Source organism: Alternaria infectoria (assembly GCF_024043175.1).
Source record: "Alternaria infectoria strain BMP 0036 chromosome Unknown scaffold_10, whole genome shotgun sequence".
NCBI lineage: Eukaryota > Fungi > Ascomycota > Dothideomycetes > Pleosporales > Pleosporaceae > Alternaria > Alternaria infectoria.
In genome coordinates, this window is record NW_026250699.1 from 173,589 (window position 1) to 193,084 (window position 19,496).

A 19,496-nucleotide genomic window follows, 5' to 3' on the forward strand; every position below is an offset into this window, starting at 1 on the left:
CTTGTCACATGTCACTGTTTTGGCGTTCGTTTGCTTTCCGATACCTCTGCATTATCGTGTGTCGTTTGGGCGTTGAGTATACTTAGCTAATGTATTATCGGTGGCATCCGCTTCATGGTATGTGGGATGGACAGCGAGGCGTCTATATGGGGGCTTTCGCAGATACGAGTTGATATGAAGTAGGATAGCTAGCTAGATGATATCCATGGTGTTCAATGTAGGCAGGTGTGTTGTGCGTTAGTAGAAGTGTTGTAGGCACGTCACATCATGTCTCACATGAACATACGTGAGGGAGTGCTGCTCGAAATCAATCCCCAGGGTTACAAACGCGTAAGTCTCACCTCGTTTCGTCAACTATCAGATATCGTCGTCTTGTCTTCTTGTCTAAATCCACGCTAACCTAGGGAGAGAAAAAAACATTCTAGAGCCTACGTTAACGTTAGTTTATCTGCTTTGCAAGTTCTTGTTTCAACGTAGTCTGCAGACCTGTTCAGCGTTTTTGTATGAGGTAGATCCATATTAGTTCGCGGTCTAGCCGCCAATATCCTCTTTACACAAAATTGTCGGTGCGCGTTTCCATGTCTGGTCCTCGAAAGTGCGCGTGTTCACCTTCACTTCACCGTTTGCTTCCAGGTAACCGCGCTTTGACGATTTTTGAACATCCATAACGGCTATTGCGACTCTGCGTCTTCTCTCCCGTAGCTCCAACATCGGAGCACACCGCGACTCAAGACATCGTCAACACTCGGAACCAGGATGTCGGAGGCTTTCGTACCTTGCAGCGACCTCCCCGGAGATCTTAGCAAATGGCTTGGTCCCGAGCAGATATCGCTGGAGGTAGGCTATGGCAGCGATAGCGAAATGTTCGACGCGCCGTTGAGACAACTACGCAACACGTCTGACTACTTCTTCGATCAGTGAGTCTACATCATCTGTTCTCTTATCACTTCACTTTGAAGACATCCAGCACAACATCACACAAGCCTCACCAAGCGAACTCTTACTGACATAATGTAGACTGGATGACTCATCCGAGTACTTCAGCCTCCCTGATGTATCACCGCGCAATTTTCGCATCTACCTGGGATTCCTCAAGACCGGTTACCTCAATCAACTCGATCCGGACGATACCACTGATCAGAGAATCTCTTTCGGTAGACTCATTCATGTCTTCATGTTCGCCAACGAATTAGGAATCATTTTGCTCCGAAATGCGGTTCTAGACGAATTCTTCCTGCGCATCTACGACGACCCCGACGATCTCCCGTACAAGTGTATCTTCAATATATACAAAGCTTCCACCCCAGCCTCTTCACTACGTCACCTCGCTGTCGATATCATAGTGAAGATCGGAAAGAAGGCGGATGTCAAAGAATGGATGCACGACCTGCCGAAACAGTTCTTGATGGACTGCTTGACTTCCGCAAGCGAAGATAGGATCGTACCCTTTCCCAAAAATCTTTCCGAAGATGACGTCATGGACCGGCTAGAGGGAATGAGGAAGGCGATGTGTGAGGTGTTCCATGTCCACGATTCTGAGCCAGAGGCTGCAGAGGACGCAGAGGAGGAGGCTCAAGCTCAGAATGTGGACCCAGAGTTGCAAAAGACATTTGATGAGGAGCCCGCTGCGAGGATGGAGTATGTCATGGGGCCGTTGCCTATCAGAGAGAAGTAACAGATACCCTTATGTCGCCCGTGTATCTTCTGGATGGCCCGGACTGTACTTTAGACTTGCTAAAATACTAAGCATGCCCAATGGATGCTCGAGTTTGCTTAATAATACTCATGTTGATAGCAAGCCTCTCTCATGATATAGGTGGTTCCTAGAACTCACAAAACCCTTCCTGCTAGTCACATACGCCGCACTACTCCGAGATTCTTCACGAGACACCCAGTCGCTTTGCTTGACCGACCGTGGGAAACAATCGATTCCAAACGATGAAACAGGCGCCAATGCGGGAAATGCAGGCAACTTTCTTTTCATGGCGAATAGCACAGGTTTTTGAGAGATAGCTTTCGAGAGTAGAAGGATCAAAGGTTGCGCAACCCGAGCCCATGGTTTGATTTGGCGTTTGCACGTCTGGATCATCCCACCCAGCGATCGTGCATGTAGGATTCGCACGTGCGCGATACTCGAGACCATCTCGGGTCTCCAAGGGAAAGTAATCAGAAACACGCATTGCTAAGACAACACATTAGCATGACGCATGTTTGAAGCTGCGACTCTTGCTCCCAAAGAAAGCGCGCCCAAATGCCGCTGCACGAGGCAGACATTTACCCTCTCACCGGACACCACCTAGGCAGATAGCATCGCGCAACCCAGCGGATCATCAATCCGCGATCTACAACGCACACCTGCATCTCGCGTCCTCTATCCATGAACACATCATCAGAGAACGTCAGATGAGCCCGATAGCCGGTTGGTGGTAAGCGAGCGTGCTTCGAGAAAGAGAAAGCGGGGCGCAGCACTGAAGGACCTCCTCGTATCTGCACGCCGTCTAGGAAGGAACGAGCGTGCATGTCTCAGCCTCACTTTGTGCCCCAGGCAGAACGAAGGGAAAAACAGGCAGAGAGGTAGATTGACATGACACGTTGATTGTTTTGCCTACTTTTGCCTTGTTTTCGACTTGTAGGTTGTGAGGGGGTGGGCAAGTGTTCGTCGCGTCGATGATGAACATCACCATCACGAACGCAAATGGTAGAGCGAGCCAAACCATACCTCTACCCAAGCCAACCCAAAGCTCTACATTAAGATTGAGACCGAACTCGAGACCGACAACTTCCGCCCCCGCCATCACGCGAAATCGCCGTTGTACATTCCCGAATACTGTCATAGCCCCAGCTTACCGATCGCTCCCCCTGTCCCCTTCTCCAATTTCCCGCTCTCTGATCCTACCCACCAGTCATCCACCCCCACGTGAGGAAACTAGGCTCGCACTGCAGGACAAGCGCGTGTCCGGTGAAGCGGTCCCTCGAAGTTCCTGGATTACTCTTCATTCCCGGATCGGTAGGCGTTGGAAACGCTTCTGTGCCTATGGCTGTGTCGTCGGGTTTGTCTTGTCTTGGAGCAAAAGGGGTGCAGGACCGTTGGTATGGGTGTGTGTGCGGCCTAAATCTCGTCGGTGTGTTGGGGCTGTGAGTATGCGGAAAGTCGAGGTTTGTGGCTGGGGGCTGTTTGGTAGGTTGTCGGACATGTCAAGGTGAGAAGTGAGTAGAGGAGAGTCAACATGGGTATCGCGACAAGGAGTTATTGAGCTGGTAAGAAAGAAACTGAAAGTAGACTGTTCAAAGATGACGCGCTTTTGATATTCTACTACGGAAATCGTGAACGGCCGTAAAACGTTGCTATGTGCTTGACGTATCCCCAAACGCCCAAACGGGTATCAACTATAGCGACAGTCGTAAAATGCCGTGACCTTAGTATCCGAAACCTAATCCTTGCCATGTATGTAATCCAAGTCCCTTTTGACAGTTCACAGTGGTTCAGTCTTCTTCTGAGTCCACTTCGCTGTCCGTTTCAGCACTCCTGCGCGGCTTGCCATCACCAATCTTCCATCCTGCACCTTCTCTCGCAACGAGCCCTTCATCAAGAAGATAGCGCTCGAGCCTTTGATCCCTGTTCCACGTAGTAGGGTCGAGCATATCCACGCGACTCTTGTAATCCTTCTCGAAGTGACGTCCAACATGCTCCATACGCTCCTCCCAGGATGTAATGCCATTGAAGGATCGCTCGCAGAACAAACAGCTCGAATGTTGTGGCGCATCTCGTAGCTGTAGGTTGCAGCGTACTTGGTGCTCCGAAAGGTTCTCTTCGCAGACTGGGTAATCTTTCTGGGTGCGGCAGGACTTGTCTTTCGGAGCAGCGTGCATGCGGCGGAGATGCTGAGTGAATAAATCTTTGCGGTTGAAGTCGTTGTGGTATAATGTCTGTGGGTCGTTGGAATCGATGGATGGGGTGCATAGATCGCAGCGCCAGTAGCCGAGCTTGATGTGCTGCGTGCTGACGTGCCTTTTCCACTCGTTCTTGGAAGAGAAGTTGGACGTGCAGCCATAGCCGGCGAGCGGACATGGGAAAGCTCGACGGTCTTCAGCCTGAATGCTCGAATCTGTGATTGCTTTCTGTGTCTTGGAGGACCGACGAGATTTCTTCTCTGATCTGACCGATTCCGTGGGACTTGGAGCATGAGAGTCTCTACGGATCGGCTTGCGGCGCTTCGATGTGCGACCCGAGCTACCGCTTGACGTTGTAGACCTTCTCCGCTTAGACCTTGTCGGACTGTAGTCGGAGTCCGAAGCGGGTTCCTCAGGGAAGTCAACGGGCTCTACAGACTGGGCGTCTCGTACCGAGTGTCCGATACCAGAGTCTGCGTACCTCGTATAATCCGGAGTAGCTTCTTCTTTGACTTCACTGTGATGATGATCAGGGGTAGCTTCTTGTTTCATGACAACATCCTCCACATCTTCAGCCACTGCTTCCGGTACCGGAGGCTCGTACTCTAGCTCGCGAAGGCTGATGTTACGCTCTTCGGCGTGAGATTCGCAGGCGAACGCTCCGCCTTGAAGATACTCAGCTGCCGGGTATGAAACCGGAAGATGAGAGTAGTCCATCGGGCTTCCATATGGGATGCTATGGCACATGTATGGTGACCGAAGCTCGTCCTGGGTGTTTTGACTAGTGTTTCCAGAAGAAGTACGATCCGGTGATGCGTTGCGAAAGCAGTCTGCTGGAGGCCAGTGTTGCTCATATTGCTTCTCGTATCGACCGTCTGGGAACGGGATCTTTGCGTAAAGCATGCCTGGCGTAAGGGGGCTTTGCTCGTACAGAAAGCGTTGCATTGGCTGCATGCTGACAATGCCATTGTCGAAATCATCCAGGTAGCTCTCTTCTTCTATATGAAAACGCACTGCATGCTCTTTGCATGGTTGCATGTAGTTGGTGTATTCTGTCGCCCAGACGGGATAGCGCGGCTCGTCCATCGTCTCAATTTGTGGCAGGTCTCGGAACTGATGAGCGTCCATGGCTGATGCTCAGTCGTTGCACAGAACCGGGCAGGGGTAGCGATAGCGACTAAGTATCGCACGGCACTTAGAAGCCAAAGAATATGGGGGAATGCGAGTGCCGTAGAAGTTCGACAGATACAAGATCTTCTGTTTGTAGAATCTTGCTGAGCAGGCGAAAACAGTCCTTCAAGTAGACGAGTGGTCAAGGTATTTCGATGTCGTAGTTCTGCCGGCCAAAAGTAACCCAAATACAGGGACTGGGAAAGGAGGCAAAAGAGGCGGAGCGTCAAGTGGGGGGTGTGACAGACCAAGGCAGCAAAGCAGAAAAGCTAGTGTCAAGTTGCACTGCCGTAATCTTTCGTACCGTCTTTCTGTCCCTCGATGCCATGCTCTACAGTGTTTTATGGTGTTTGAGCCGCAGAGCCGCATTGTCAGCCACCCAATGAGAGCCCTTGTGCCTTGGCAATATGTACTCCCCTGTTCTCAGCTTGACCGGTGGGCCGCAGTGCACAGTTGTCCAGCCACCACTGCGCTGTACATGAACTCTAGCACCTACCACCGACGGGTAGGTTCAAGCCCCAGGGTTAAGCCCCTAATCAGAAGCAATCTTGCTAGTAGTGGGCGGATCGCTACCCGATCGCGATGCGTCCAAGCCAACTTTTGTGCCAGAACTGCTTCCGCGGGCTGCACGTTCGCTAAGCTGTGGGAAGGACGAAGCGAGACCATGTGGACGTGAGCTGTGAGGATGCTAATCGCGGACCCACCAGTTTGAGCGTTGGGGGCCAAAACAAATAAGGAGATGAACGACGAAATGCAAAGACCCAAAGAACGAATCACGTACCTTTGAGTATCGCTGTTTCTGTTAGGAGGCCGGACAGAAAAACCAGTAGTAAGTTGCTGTTGTGCTACCGCACCTGCGCCAGGGACGTGATTGTTCCGACAGCTGCCGCGCAACCGGAACGCTGATGAGAGGCCCAGGTCCCGATCAAGAGCAGAAAGCCGTCGTCGGTCGGAGGGTGCAGTATCACAGACTCTCATTGGGAGTTGCTGCATAGTGGCTCACCAGCTGGGGCGCATTTGGCTCAGGACACTCGATTTAGGCATCAAGATAGGGCGAAGCATGGTTTCCCTGTCAAAGCAGTTGTCGTACGTTGCTGGAAGGCAGCATCATAGCACTAATGATGCTATCATCCCATGAGTGGCAGCAGAGATAGCGAGCGGATGCGCCTGGGCTGTTTCGACGGCTGTATGCACCCTCCAGTCCATTCGTGTTGTCGCCTCACGGCTCAGTCATCAAGCTCGATCCGCAAAGGGGTTTAGTCGGCAAGAGCTCCCAGTGTCTTGGGCTTTCCGGGCGCATTTGGGGGCGGTGCGTCCCGTGTCTCTGGTGATGGAGACTGGCGAGTGGTGGCGGGGAAATGTAGGTGGATTAGAAGGACTCGACGCTTGTGCGCCGTCGCAAGTCGAGAACAGCCCACTCGGGTGACTTTGCGCTGCCCCTGCGTCGGCGCGGGGGTGAGACGACGTGACTATCTTCACAGCATGTTTGCTGTCAAAGTGTCAAAAGATTATCCGGCGGCTCTGCGCAGGGATTGAAAGATGCTCGAGAGTCTGGAAATAGCGAGACGCAGGAGATGCACCGCTCTTGGCGTAGAATCCCCGCACATGGCGTGCAAGCCACACGGCCATGGCTGACCGCAAAAGCCGTACGAATGGGATAAGATGATGGTCATAGAAATTAGCTATCTCGTGCCGGTCGTCTGTATCGGGGGTCTTTGCGCAAAGTCAACGCGGGATACTAGCTTTGTGGGCCTTTTCTAGATATCTATGAACGCCATGGCGGTGCTATGGCCAGCAACTGATGCTCTGTGTCGGCATCATGCTCCAAGTTTGGCAACAAGGCGGTCTTCAATACCCTCCAATATCCATCGATGCTCTAGCACTTCCAGATTCTCGGCTTCGTTGAGAAATAGCTTATCCGGATCCTGCTCAGGACCCATCATGCCGCCCGCGCCTGGGTTGGCCATGGCCATCTGCTGAGAGACTTGGTTGGCAGCTTTAAATAACACTGTTAGCTTGACTGACTTGACCTGAGTAGGCAAATGCTCTTCCCGACATACCATTGTTGTTCCCCAGAATGAAGTTATAGACGGGCTGAAGCCCGAACAAAGTCAGGAAATACCATGACAAACTAGACACCCATCTGACGTCGAGGTCACGCGTGCCAACTCCAGATTGCAGCATAGACTTGAATTGTGGGGTCAACGGGAAGGGTAGTTTCACTGCGCATATCGGTTAGCAACAGATCAGATTTGCTTTTACAGCTCGGGAGCAGCCGACTGTCAAAATATGCCGACCAAACGCGCCAGCTAGTCGCAAACATCATGCCGACGCATACAAGAGACCAGCCACTCGCTTCGCCCTAGAAGATAGCGCCTGTAGGAACTGCTCCAGAGCTAGGCAAAGCGAAAGGCCACGCAACATGTACTCCGGCATCGACATCCGACGAACGAACACGGGAAGACTCAGGCTCGCTCGGTTCCATGTGAGACTCGGTCCTGTCGTTTGAAGGATTTCGGGATGCAAGAATACTCTGGATCGCGAGCCGCTTTCCCCTAGGGTGCAGGAGTATTTATGGAAAGGCAGACTTACTGATAACAAAGCCAGAGAAGAAGGCATTGATCCATCCCATGATCAGAGTCTGTGGGATCATCATCGTCATCTGCCCCTTCATCATGCCCATCATGCCCTCCATGGCCGCAGGATCACTCATAGGATTCGGTCTGGGTTTCCCCCTCAGCTCCGGCTCAGCCAAAAACTTTCCTTCCTGGTAGGCCTGCACCATGTAGGCTTTGCGGGTCGCGAAGGACCCGGGTGAGAGGACCTGGGCATTCGTGCGCAGGTTGACGCCGCGCACGAGGGAGCGCTGTTGCCGGACCTTGGCGAGGTCGTGTTTCTTCGGGGTCGACTGGAGGAGTGTCATTGCGTAGTGGCGGAGGATGCCTGTCAAGACCTGGATGTATGTTAGCATCTTGTATATTCAGAAGAATTGAGTGCACTGTACCATGACCACCGTAATGGGGAGCAGAATCCACCAACTGTAGAATTATCAGCCATCTTCGTCATGTACCAGCCAACACCAGAACGTACAACAGGGCAGGATCCCGATGGATCGTCTGAACTACAGGCTGTCCCATGGTGCCGGTAGTAGAGAGAGATGCGCGGGGTGCGGAGGGGGTGTGGGAGGTGAAGGTCGGTGGTGGTGGTTGTTGCTCGACGATGATAGCTCGCCGCTGAGGCTCCGGCGGGATGTTGTGAGACCAGGGTCCGCGCTTTGCGCTTATGGAAAGGTGTCCAAAGCTACATCACCAACTGCGCAACGAGCTCCAGGCTTCACGACTACTTCTGCTCTTGTTGTGATCACAGGAACTATACAATCACAACTTCACGATGTCGGCAATCCAGAAAATCGCAGTCCACTCCCTCGCCGGTATGCTTTCATTCCCGCCATCGCAACCATCTATGCATTCGCCTATAGACCGTATCTAATACTCGCGATCAGACCTCAAGAACACGACCGACGACGCCCTCCCCAACTACCTCAATAGCCTCAAATTCAAGCAGATCCACACACAGACCGATGTGCGGTTAGTCCTCGGCTACACGGCCGTCACCATCGCCGGCGCACTCTTCTACTACGACTGGAAGTTCGGCTGGGAGGCCAGCAAGCCCTACACACTGCCTGCTGTCGTCGCATACTTTCTGTTGAATACCGCATTCAGCTATTGGCTATGGTTCGTGGAGAAGGGTGTAGTGTATGAGGGAGAGGGCAAGACAGGCAGGGTATGTCCACATGCCCCATTTCCGTACCTATGTGTTAGACAATACTGACAACATCAAGGTGAGGATATCCTCCTCCACAAAGAAGCACATCCCAATTTACGAGTGCGACGTCGTCTTCACACCCGCCCCTTACGCCTCGAATCCCAAACAGACAATCCACATCCGCGCGCCCCTGACCCGGTGGTTTACTTCGGATGGCTACTTTGTCGCGAAACCCTTCCAGCAATGGCTCGCTTCTGAAGTGCCGGTGATCGGCGCTGCGGACCCCAACAACGTGGTAGAGGAGATCGGTCGCGGAAGTGCGGGCATGGACCAGACGATGAACCTGAACAGCTCGAATGCGGTGGACATCTTGCAGCAGCTCAAAGCAAGTGGTGCCAAGTTCGCGAGTGGCGATGCGCAGAGGAGGCGGTAGAGAATCACATAACGATGGCTAGGGCTCAGGAAGAAAGGAGACTGGCGTTCAGGTGTCGACAGTTTTACATGGACCATCTTGCTTACAAGGAACGGCAAAAGCGTCACAATGGTTTGGCGGGGCATTGGAAAGGCCTTTCTTTGCTGCGAACGACATATTCGCTATCTAGGAATACTATGCAGTGGCTAAGCTATGTTAAACGCCAACAAATGCCCATGAAGCCGACCTCTTGGTCGTTTCCTACTATCCAATCTGGCCCTCCTACATGGCCCAATTTATGACATCTCCTGCTCAAGCATGGGCAATACCTCAAGCTCCCTCTGGATAATTCTCTCAAACTCCTCCCTGTCTATGCCCGATGCTCTCGCCAACCGGAACAGGCTCTTAATATCCGTGCTGATGTGCTGCTTGATCGCAAGCTCGGCCTGGCTGTAGTTCTCTGCCTTTCGCTCTAGCCTCTCGACCGAGTTAGTCGATGCCGAAGAAGAAGGCCGGGGGTGGCTCAGGGCGTTTGCGGTAGCGCCTTGGTCCTGCTCAATGGACTCGAGATGTACCGCGCTGTCGTTGCCGTGAACGCCGCTGCCGTTTAGGAGACCGCTTGTGTATGCCGGTGGCATCGATGAGTCGTAGCCGTTCGGGCCCAGGTTCGTGGTGTCGAGGGGCTCGGTCTGCGGTTCGCGCGTGTAGCTGAGAGCGTTGCCATTGAGTGTCGACTCGCCAGCTGCGGGCTCCTCTTCGTCTGGGTCGTGCGCATCGAGCGCTGGCTGCACTTCCGACGCGTAGCGCTCGAAGTACTCGAGCTCTGACTGCGACGGTCCGATCTGCGTCCGGCCGCTGGTTCCTGGCGCCGGGGATCGCCTAGGCTGTGGTGTTCGCCCGGGCGTCTGGTCGTATGCAGCCCAGTAAGACCCGTCGTCCTCTTCTTCTGCTTCCTCCGCAGCGGGTGCGGGTTGGACCACGGCTTGGTACGGTGCGACGCCGTTGCTCTTGACCGACACGGACTTTCGCCTGAAGCCAGCCTCGTCAGCAGTGGGAACGTTCTCGAACCACTCGGTGCCGTCGTCAACGTCTTCTGTTCCTCTCAGCTCAGCCAGTAGCCAGCGGCTTCCGCCTTCTCCACCAGTGCACCAGAGGTATGTTGGGATGATTCCATATTCACCCAGTATCAACTTGGCGTGTAGGGTCTCGGGGTCTGATCGTCGGTATAGTATCTGATCTGGTTCCTCCACTTCGATCTCCCCAGAAGCTGGGTGGGGTTCGACATTTATCTTCTCGATGATTTGCGGCAGTCGTGACGCGATGTCTCGGTCCCAGCACAACAGCGACAACCACTCGTTGGAAGACAGAAGCTGTACACGTTGGCGGAGGATAGGCGATAGGAGGGGTAGAAGACCCGGAGGTACGTCTTTGGAAGCATTTGCTGTCGACAGACAGGCCAGCAGTGGTGGGAGCAGTTCCCTGGAATCGGGCCGTAAGATGGTTTCGTTGAGCCCAGGCATGGTAGCGGTGTGAAAAGGTAAGTTGGGTATGGTGTGAAAGGTTAATCGCGCTGATTATACCCGCTCGAGAATACAAGGCGCGTATAGTATCTGGGACTGCGATCGTAGAGTCGATTGCTCCTAAGCAAGACGCCGTAATAGACAAGCCTAGGACGTTTCGTAGGCTTTGTGCTTTTCGCGTCTTTATTGTTTTGCAGAAGCCCGTACACTTAAGGCGCTTGCCGCTAGCACAGTACTATTAGGTGTTGTGCAACGCTCCAATGCTCTGTGGTGCTGTTCGTGCTGCGTGTAGGGTGCGGGCTCCGTCTGGTGATGCTATCACATGCGAATGTGGCCGGTGACGCGCAGAAATTCGCTGACGCAGATGCGGGGAAGAGAGGAAGCGACAATTGGCGGACTGTAGGAGGAGGGTGAAAAAGGAAGAGGAAGAAGAAGAAGCGCTCTGAAGCACATCTCGTTCCATTTTCGCGTCCAGCGGTGCTGCAGAAAGAGTGGATGCTGCTGTTGTTAGCCTCCGCTCCACCGAAGGGTGACTGCCGTTAGACACACCGGTTGCGATTGCCCGCACGCCTGGATCGCGACCATGGAAATGGTCAGCCCCATCTCCGAGCCTCATCAATCAGACACACTCTACACCCCATGCCCCGATGCGCCCAGAGCTCGCGGACTTTCCTCGACAAAGATTCCAAGGCTCGCAAGAAATTATTCCGTCGGCTTGAGGGTGCTTTTGCCGTTCCTGACTTTACCATTGCGAGGTAGGGTAAGCAGACATCTGCAGTACATGTTCGGTACATCCAACCTGCACAAGCACTTCAATACCAGGTACGCTCTATTTCACGATGGCATCGAAAGTCCGTGGGAGAGACCTGCAGTGACGTCAGCTGTTGCGATCGCCAGCCCTGGATCGACACAACATCTGCACAAGACCCTCCTTCCGGGTACCTTACATGTTCCGGTAGTAGTACTCGAAAAGCTGTTGCGACATCCATAGCCTGGCTCGGATCTTCTGCCTGCGGCTGCGTCTCACCTGGCGCCGGCATGCCAACTCGCCTGCTATTTGAGCAATCTCGCGATGAGGACTATATGCATAGCCCGCTAGATCAAGCGGCGCGTTTCATGGCCACTGAAATCAGACCATTGCTGTCACTCGTGGCTTCGGCGTCTACCATAGTATGCGGCACTCGCAGCTATATATCACAACCTATGAGTGCGGCGCACTATACATGTATCGTTTCCAGGCGAAGCGATCCTGCCATTTCCGCCATACTACTCGCCTGCAGCGATATGACAGCATAGTTCTCGAGACCTAGCCTAGATCAAGGTAGTGTACGCTGAAGACAGCAGGTCGATGTGCTCCTTCGCCATATTCCCGTGAGCCCCACAACAGCCCGGGAGACCATCCGGCTTCGCTCATAATCCAAAACCGGGGCCAGCCACTACCTTATCCGCTTGCGACGTGGCTAGGAAAGCTTCATCTCTAGGCGTGGCTGAATCGCTGATCATGCAAGGCAGTCCATGCTACTATATGCCGTCACATCGCGACATTCGCAAATCAGCGACACGAACAGCAGCGCAACCTCGTCCGTGTTGTCCATCGCACGCGTCTGATTACTAGCAGGCTTGCTACGTCGCTGGTATGCTCTCCAGAAGAGCAGTTCTAGGCTTGGCCTGCCTTTATATAGCATCAGCGTTCGGCTGCTAAACAGCTAAGCGCCAGCCTACGCGGGCGCACAACAAAGGCCGCTGCATGTTTCGCACCTCGAGCGCGGTTTGGAGTGACCGCCTCAGTAGATTTTGATGACAGGAGTTACTACAAGCATCACGCATAGCAGGTTGAATTCGCCATGAGGATATCATCTTGAAGCATAGCCACCCGCTCGCCCCATGTTCAGCCCCCTGCTCCCGCTTCTGTATAGCAACTGAGGCTGTGCCGTTTGTATCAAGCCTGCCAAGAGCGTGTCACGCATCTGCAAATCTGCCTCGAGACGCCAGTCAAGCTCACAGCTACCGTCGCGCCGTCGCGCTTGTTTTCGGTCGTTCTGCCTCTTTCTCACGACCTCATAGACATCTGGACTGCCTGCGCCCACATTGTTTCGAGACGGCGAACTTCTGCTTGGCGTGCATCGCTCTACCCCGGTCTTACCATTCTGGAGATCTTGGGGGGAATCAGCCTTGACCGGTGCCTCGACTTTCGCTCGTTGCTGCCGCTGGCTCCACCGTCGACATCGAAATCCACTCTGTTTCTACCAACCATCCAAGCACTTTACGCCGCTTCTCTGTTGTTCGCGCGCGCCGTGTCCCGATTTCGCTCGCGACCCACCCTGAAGCTGTCAACATCGTAGAGTGCCGGCACTGCCTCTAGCCTCAACGGCTCCAAACTTCCGTCCTGTGCGAGGCAGATCGCCATCCAGCTTCAAGCTACAGCAGCCTGTCCTCTTTCGCTTTCAGCCGCACTGCGATATTTCTCTCCCTCGTTCCGCCATCCCACCAACCTATCTGGGTAACTGGACGCGCTGCGACACTTTCCCCTCATCTGGTTTTCTGACTTTCGCAATATTCAACATCAGTAACCTTCAGGCAGCACTATGCCGCCCTAAGCAGCGCTGGCTACAGTCACGTTACCCTCCACACCACCCTGCCCGTCGCAACCATTTGTTGATCGTCGCGACCTAATCTACTATCGACTCCACTTTCAGGTTGTTCGTTACAGCCAAAATAATCATGCAAGCAGTCGATACGCATACACAGCCCTACCAGGACCCTCGGCGTCAGCCACGCCACCCTCAGGATGTGCAGACTAGCGGCTATCAACTTGCGCCTACTGGCGGTAACTTCCTGATGCCAGACGCGCAAGGCACATTCACGTACTCTGCAGAGCCGACATCCATGGTTTACGATGGGTCCATGGTATCGCTTCCCTCATCCAGCACCCCTGGGCAAGAATCCATCTTCACTCCCAACGTTGGATCCTCTCTCGACTCCTCATTACATCCGGACATGTCATATCCACCACCGAATGCCTACAATCAAGTTCAAAACTACGGTCTTTCTCCGGGATCCTACTACGGAAACGGACAGAACATCTCGCCCTCGCATTCAGTTGAGCATTTTAGCCCAGAAACAGGTTACATGAGCGATCCCAGTCACCACGATCTCAGCGCTTATGCAACACCGAATTTCAATGGACACGTTCTCGATGAATTCTCTGGCCTGACTTTTGCCGATAACGGTTCGGCCAGTAATTTTCCGGCATTCCAAGAGCATGTTGACATGTCAGCCTTGACATCAGGGACGCTGAACACGTACAATGCTCAGCCAAGCAACCACCTCAGTAACACTTCGCTAAACCCGCATCATCAATTAATGTCGCCCAGTGCGACAAACAATTCCAGTCCGGCATTAGGCGATGAGAGCTCAGCCTTCCCCTCTATGCAGTACAACGGGAACATGTCGACGCCGCCAAACCAGGCGAATCATCTACCGCATACAACACCTATCAAGCAAACGCACAGTCCAGCTCTAACGAATAGTCCTGGGAACGTGTCAATGGCAAACCCAAGGCCCCTCACGCGACATTTGACGAGTCCCATTGTACGTGTGGAAAACTATAGCAGAGAAGATTCGCCTTCGCGTTCCGACAATAGCATGCCTGTCAGCAAGCACAGCTATGGCAGTCGTCATTCCGGCAATCACCTATCACCGTATGCGCATAACGATGATTCGGATGGTGAAGCGGAGCCTCACGAGAACCTGCATTCGCGACCAGGAGCCCGTGGACCCGATCGCAACGAGGACGGCTCCTGGCTCACGACAGGACAGTCGGGGCAGAACGGTATCAACCCTGACGAGCGCCGCCGGATGGGTGACGCCTGGATCCCCAGCATAGAGGAAATTGCAGAGCAGCGCTCGAAGGATGAGAAGAAGCTTGAAGTGCAGGAGTGGCTCACTAAGAGTGAGATCGGAAGCGAGGCAGGCGACGTAGGGCCTTCGAACAACCTACTCAAGCCCATCACGGGTCGTCGTCGAGCGAAGAGTCACAACGACATTCAACGCCGGGCTCTCCCAGATAGCTTCGGGCTAGGTGTGCGTACCAATTTCGACCGTATAGATGATTCGGGCATACCTGGACCTGGGGTGTACATTGACGAACGAAGCGATTACGGCGACTACGATTACGACGATGATGAGTCGGCAGAACCTGAATCCCCACCCGCTGCGATTGATGTCAACGCAAGCCATATAGAAAGCTCGTACTTTCCCCCGACACAAGAACTTATACCAAAGGATGGTACTGCTGTCAAGCCATGGGTAGATGGACCGTTGCAGCCACACTTGCCAAACCCATCAGCTCGATATCAGCCGCCCACATCCAATGCTGCGATGATGCGCTTCTTGGTGCGAGCGAAGGACGTTGAACAAGCTTCGCTTGCGGCAACCGTTGGCTCACGCCGTCTCAGCGAGTCTGATATTGGTAGCATACGTGCAGCTCCCGGTGTTATCAAAGTCATCGAACCCGAGCCAAGAAAGAGCAAGGAGCGACAACGGCGGCCCAGCTTCTTGGAAAACATTCTACCCAAACGTACACCAAGCAATATACTCAAGCGCAAGGGCAGTATACCAGTGCAGCAGTCTGATGCAGCCTCGGACAAGTCCAAGGAGCCCATCATCGAGAAGCCGAAACGTATAGGTAGTTGGGGTCGTCCAAAATCTCCTCGAGTTGATACAAACCTAAGCAGTCATAGCAAGGACGGGGGACAACTTAGTTCAGTAGGTCTGTCTGCGGCAGCGGGCCCGTGGTACAAAGGTCCCAAAAATGCCATCAGACGTACTCGAAGCAGGAGCGATATCGGGAGAGGGAGATCGCCTGGGCTGGCTGAGCTGATGACGCAGCACGGAGGTCCACCGATGCCTATGTTAGCTTCACCGCTCGCGGACACAGAGGCCACGAAGCCTTCCGCACAGCCAAGTCCAGCTGGAGACGATGATGAAGATGACCAAGACCCCGTTAGTATGGATCTCACGGTCCGCACCGATCCCATTGTCCCAACGTACGACGGCTTCAGGAGTCATGCTAGACAACTGAACCCACGCCTGGCTGATTTCATGGTTGAGCGTATCACCCAGGAGCAAATGCGCAGATACAAGAGATTATTGGAGTTCAAGGTCAAGCATCTCAACGCCGTACAGCATAAGAATTGTGCCTCTGGAAAGTTTTGTACTGACCTCGGTGGTGAGGCGAAGCAACTCCCTCCGAAAGCCGGTGCCAAGGATGCCGAAACTCCTTTCATCGGTTTCCAGGTCACTGCACCTGGTTCTTCCGACGATGATGGCGAGCCCCCGCTAGAAGGTAATGTGGCTCCTGCCGCGTTCCCATCAGGTGTACCTCTTCCCCCTGTCAAGCGCCTACCAGCCGAGTTCGAATGCACGTTGTGTTTCAAGGTCAAAAAATTCTACAAGCCGTCCGATTGGACCAAGCATGTGCATGAAGACGTACAGCCTTTCACGTGCACCTTCCCCAATTGCGGGGAACCGAAATCATTCAAGCGCAAGGCGGACTGGGTCAGACATGAGAACGAGCGACACCGTCAGCTGGAGAACTGGACATGTCAGATCGCAGACTGCAACCATACCTGCTATCGCAAGGACAACTTCGTGCAGCATCTCGTTCGTGAACACAAGATAGCTGAGCCACGGCAACGTACCCGAGCCGCTCACAAAGACGCGACAGCAACTGGTGACCAGGGTGAGATGGGCAAGTCTTTTTGTTTGAGATCTCGCTAACGCAAAGGCAGATGACATTTGGGCCATTGTCGAAAGATGTCGTCGCGACACGACTAAGCAACCCAAGGACGAGCCATGCCGGTTTTGTGGCAACATCTGTACGAGCTGGAAGAAATTGACTGTTCACTTGGCAAAACACATGGAGCAGCTCAGCATGCCTATTCTTACGCTTGTGGACCAGAAGCAGCTCAACGCGGACAGCATCATTAGCCCCGTGGTAGAGCTACCCGAAAGCCGCAAGCTCTCCATCACTCCAGGCCGTTCGCCACTAGATAACGCGTCGCGCTACAATCCTAATGCCGCATATGCACCTGGTATCGACCCTCACAGTCTTTACTCTCAGGAAACAAAATCTCAGGCAGGATCTACGCCGATGCAAACCTACCCCCCACCGCAAATGGCACCGCCACCGACTCAGACTAGCGGTTATGCGAACTATGTGGCAAACAATGCCACAAACTTCACGAACCAGACCTACCCAGGCCTACAGGTCCCTCGGAAGCCACACAATGGCTATACGAACGGGCTGCAAATTCCTAGTCAGCCATACCAGAATGGGAATATGCAGAGTGGGGTGCAACAGTATGGCATGAATCCTGTTAATACCGTTCAACAACAGCAATCGCTGTACACGGACTCTCCGGTCGATGCTACGACTACACCTTTTCCTTCCTATTACACCCAAGAGCCGCAGGGCTTGACGACTGAGATGCCGAATATGGGTTACGATACCAACAACGCTATGGCTTACCAACAAGGCAGCACCTACCCTGCCATGTCGTATCTGACGGCACAACACAACTATCAATACCAACATCAGCAATAGACGGGGATGGATTATGGGAGGGGTTTCGATCGACACGCCCATAGGATTGGCGTAGGATCTGATTTTGTTTTGGCTCACGTTGATTTCGTACGATATCCACTCTTGCACAGCGGAAGAGGTTTTTATGTTCACGAGGCGAATTTGGTTTAGACGCGTTACGATACCTACTGTCGCTTCGGATTCGAACTGGATCGACTACATTGTCGCATCTGATGGTGCAATAGGCATGCATGGTACTATAGACATTGGCGCGTTAATTGCATCAATTCTCAATGCCTCGATTTTCCATACTTTGTTGTCCGCTCCATACGATATAGTACCATTGGTGAGATACATCGTAGACTGGAAGCTGCGACCCACTTAAAGCCCCTAGGTACCTTCCACTCCACAAAGGCGTGGTTGCACGACAGCCATCGCCAGCGCCAGTAAAACCCCTTTGCGCGAGTGCAATGCCTGACTTATTTTCAAACTTCCAGCCCCCGCGGCCTGTCATACACACATCAGCGCGGCGTGCTAAATCGATCGCGCCGCCGGGGGGGAACCCGGCACGAGGATGTGATTGGCTGCATGCGTCTCCCACGCACATGGAGGACTCTCGACACAGCCACCCGCAACTTGGAGTCCTCCATCTGCAATTCGGTGAACGGCTCGCTAGGTGCAGCCTCAGCACGAATGAGCTGTCAGAAAGAGAAAGAGGGCAAAGAGGGCACCGGTCGCCTTCCTGGTAGCGCCCCTGCGCGAGGAGGACTGGGAGGCCGCCCACATGCGGCGCACCCTCGCCATCGCGATCACAGGCATACAACTGCGATAACCACTGCGTGTGGAAAGAAACCGTGACGACATACTACAGTCCCCTTTTTACCCATCTCAGATCGAAGTCCTCCGATACACCCAGTGCAGGGCAGGTGCACGCGATGAGGTGACAGTGTCTTGGTATTGAAGCCTTTCCTCATATCTCACCGGCAGGCAGCGCATGCCCGTGCGCATGGGACACAAAACGGAGGACCTCACACACATTACCTGTTACATGTACCCATCTGGCTTGTCATCTTAGCAGATTGGGGCGGTGTGCTGCAGCTGGAATCTACTAATGCACAGCTGCGCGCCTGTTCCTCTGAAACGGTTTGCGTACGGCGTTCCTTGAGGCAGGCGTAAGGCTTCCATATCGCAGCAGGCTGACGATCTGAGATTAGAGGTATGTGTTGTTGTTGCCTTTTCTATACTCTTGTTTCTCTTCTTGTCTCTACTTATATACTGATGCTTGTACGACGATGATGCCTCTTTCCATGTTCGAGAGCTGGTTGGGATGAATTGGGTGGCATGTTGGTGCCTGAGGCAGCCCCGAAAGATGCTGACCCATGATAGCGAACATGTCACTCCACAACCAGAACGGGGACTATCAACAGTCGTACAACATTTCAGTTCCCAACCAATACTATGGCCGCCAGATACCTGCATTGCACATAGATCCTGTGCAAACGCAGCAGAGCACGTTTTCCCAACAACCACGGAGTGCACATAGTGTACGGAGCCAAAGATCAAGCTCATCAGCCTCCTTACATACCCCAAGGACTTCATCACATACGAGAGGCTTTGATCGTATGAATCATCTTCAGACCAATCTCTCTCTGTTAGATAATGGTATTGGATCCCATATGCCGAGGGATTTTGACCTTCTCGATCCACGATATGTACGGCCTTATCATGGTCCGACTACAGGCAGAGGACCGGAGCCAGCATGGAGTCCGTACAATATGAGGCTATCTCAGTCTGGTAGCTCTCATGATCTTTCCCCTCGATCGAACGTGAATTTCCAGTTCCCATGGGGTCCGGGATCTGACGTTGATAGTCAGGCTTTGCCATCTGACGAGGGTTACGTTTCGCGGAACACCAAGTCGGTCATAAGCAATGATCCCGATCATCTCCATCAGGAACTATCGGCAAGTTTCATGTCAGATATTAACAACATGCATGTCGAGTCTGCCACAAGCGAGGCTCCTACGATGTCACGGATGCCTTCAGATCAGCGATCCCATGTCAGCAGTCGTAGTGGGAGGTCGAGGTCAAAGAAAGACTTTCCATGCTATGAGTGCTCAGAAGTACTCAAGTGCAACTCAGAGTTCAAGTGCGT

The 19,496-nt window shown here is 53.3% G+C and overlaps 6 protein-coding genes across 6 annotated transcripts; 3 read left to right on the forward strand and 3 right to left on the reverse strand.

The window, feature by feature from the left end:
* Positions 1–756: 756 nt before the first annotated feature.
* J4E92_006500 (uncharacterized protein) lies at positions 757–1,675 on the forward strand (the record flags this gene model as incomplete). The annotated part of the gene is made up of 2 exons (XM_051497867.1): positions 757–917; positions 1,018–1,675. The coding sequence occupies 2 exons, from the start codon at positions 757–759 to the stop codon at positions 1,673–1,675; spliced, it is 819 nt and encodes a 272-aa protein (XP_051351593.1).
* Positions 1,676–3,483: 1,808 nt separating this feature from the next.
* On the reverse strand, positions 3,484–5,019 carry J4E92_006501 (uncharacterized protein; the record flags this gene model as incomplete). Its single annotated transcript, XM_051497868.1, has 1 exon — positions 3,484–5,019. One exon carries the CDS (start codon positions 5,017–5,019, stop codon positions 3,484–3,486), a length of 1,536 nt encoding a protein of 511 aa, XP_051351594.1.
* Positions 5,020–6,878: 1,859 nt separating this feature from the next.
* J4E92_006502 (uncharacterized protein) lies at positions 6,879–8,198 on the reverse strand (the record flags this gene model as incomplete). The annotated part of the gene is made up of 5 exons (XM_051497869.1): positions 6,879–7,057; positions 7,122–7,283; positions 7,654–8,014; positions 8,066–8,099; positions 8,152–8,198. The coding sequence occupies 5 exons, from the start codon at positions 8,196–8,198 to the stop codon at positions 6,879–6,881; spliced, it is 783 nt and encodes a 260-aa protein (XP_051351595.1).
* A 253-nt stretch (positions 8,199–8,451) lies between these two features.
* Positions 8,452–9,259, forward strand: J4E92_006503 (uncharacterized protein; the record flags this gene model as incomplete). The annotated part of the gene is made up of 3 exons (XM_051497870.1): positions 8,452–8,491; positions 8,564–8,844; positions 8,903–9,259. 3 exons carry the CDS (start codon positions 8,452–8,454, stop codon positions 9,257–9,259), a joined length of 678 nt encoding a protein of 225 aa, XP_051351596.1.
* A 275-nt stretch (positions 9,260–9,534) lies between these two features.
* Positions 9,535–10,758, reverse strand: J4E92_006504 (uncharacterized protein; the record flags this gene model as incomplete). The annotated part of the gene is made up of 1 exon (XM_051497871.1): positions 9,535–10,758. The coding sequence occupies one exon, from the start codon at positions 10,756–10,758 to the stop codon at positions 9,535–9,537; it is 1,224 nt and encodes a 407-aa protein (XP_051351597.1).
* Positions 10,759–13,755: 2,997 nt separating this feature from the next.
* Positions 13,756–17,365, forward strand: J4E92_006505 (uncharacterized protein; the record flags this gene model as incomplete). The annotated part of the gene is made up of 3 exons (XM_051497872.1): positions 13,756–14,089; positions 14,375–16,501; positions 16,551–17,365. The coding sequence occupies 3 exons, from the start codon at positions 13,756–13,758 to the stop codon at positions 17,363–17,365; spliced, it is 3,276 nt and encodes a 1,091-aa protein (XP_051351598.1).
* Positions 17,366–19,496: the final 2,131 nt, after the last annotated feature.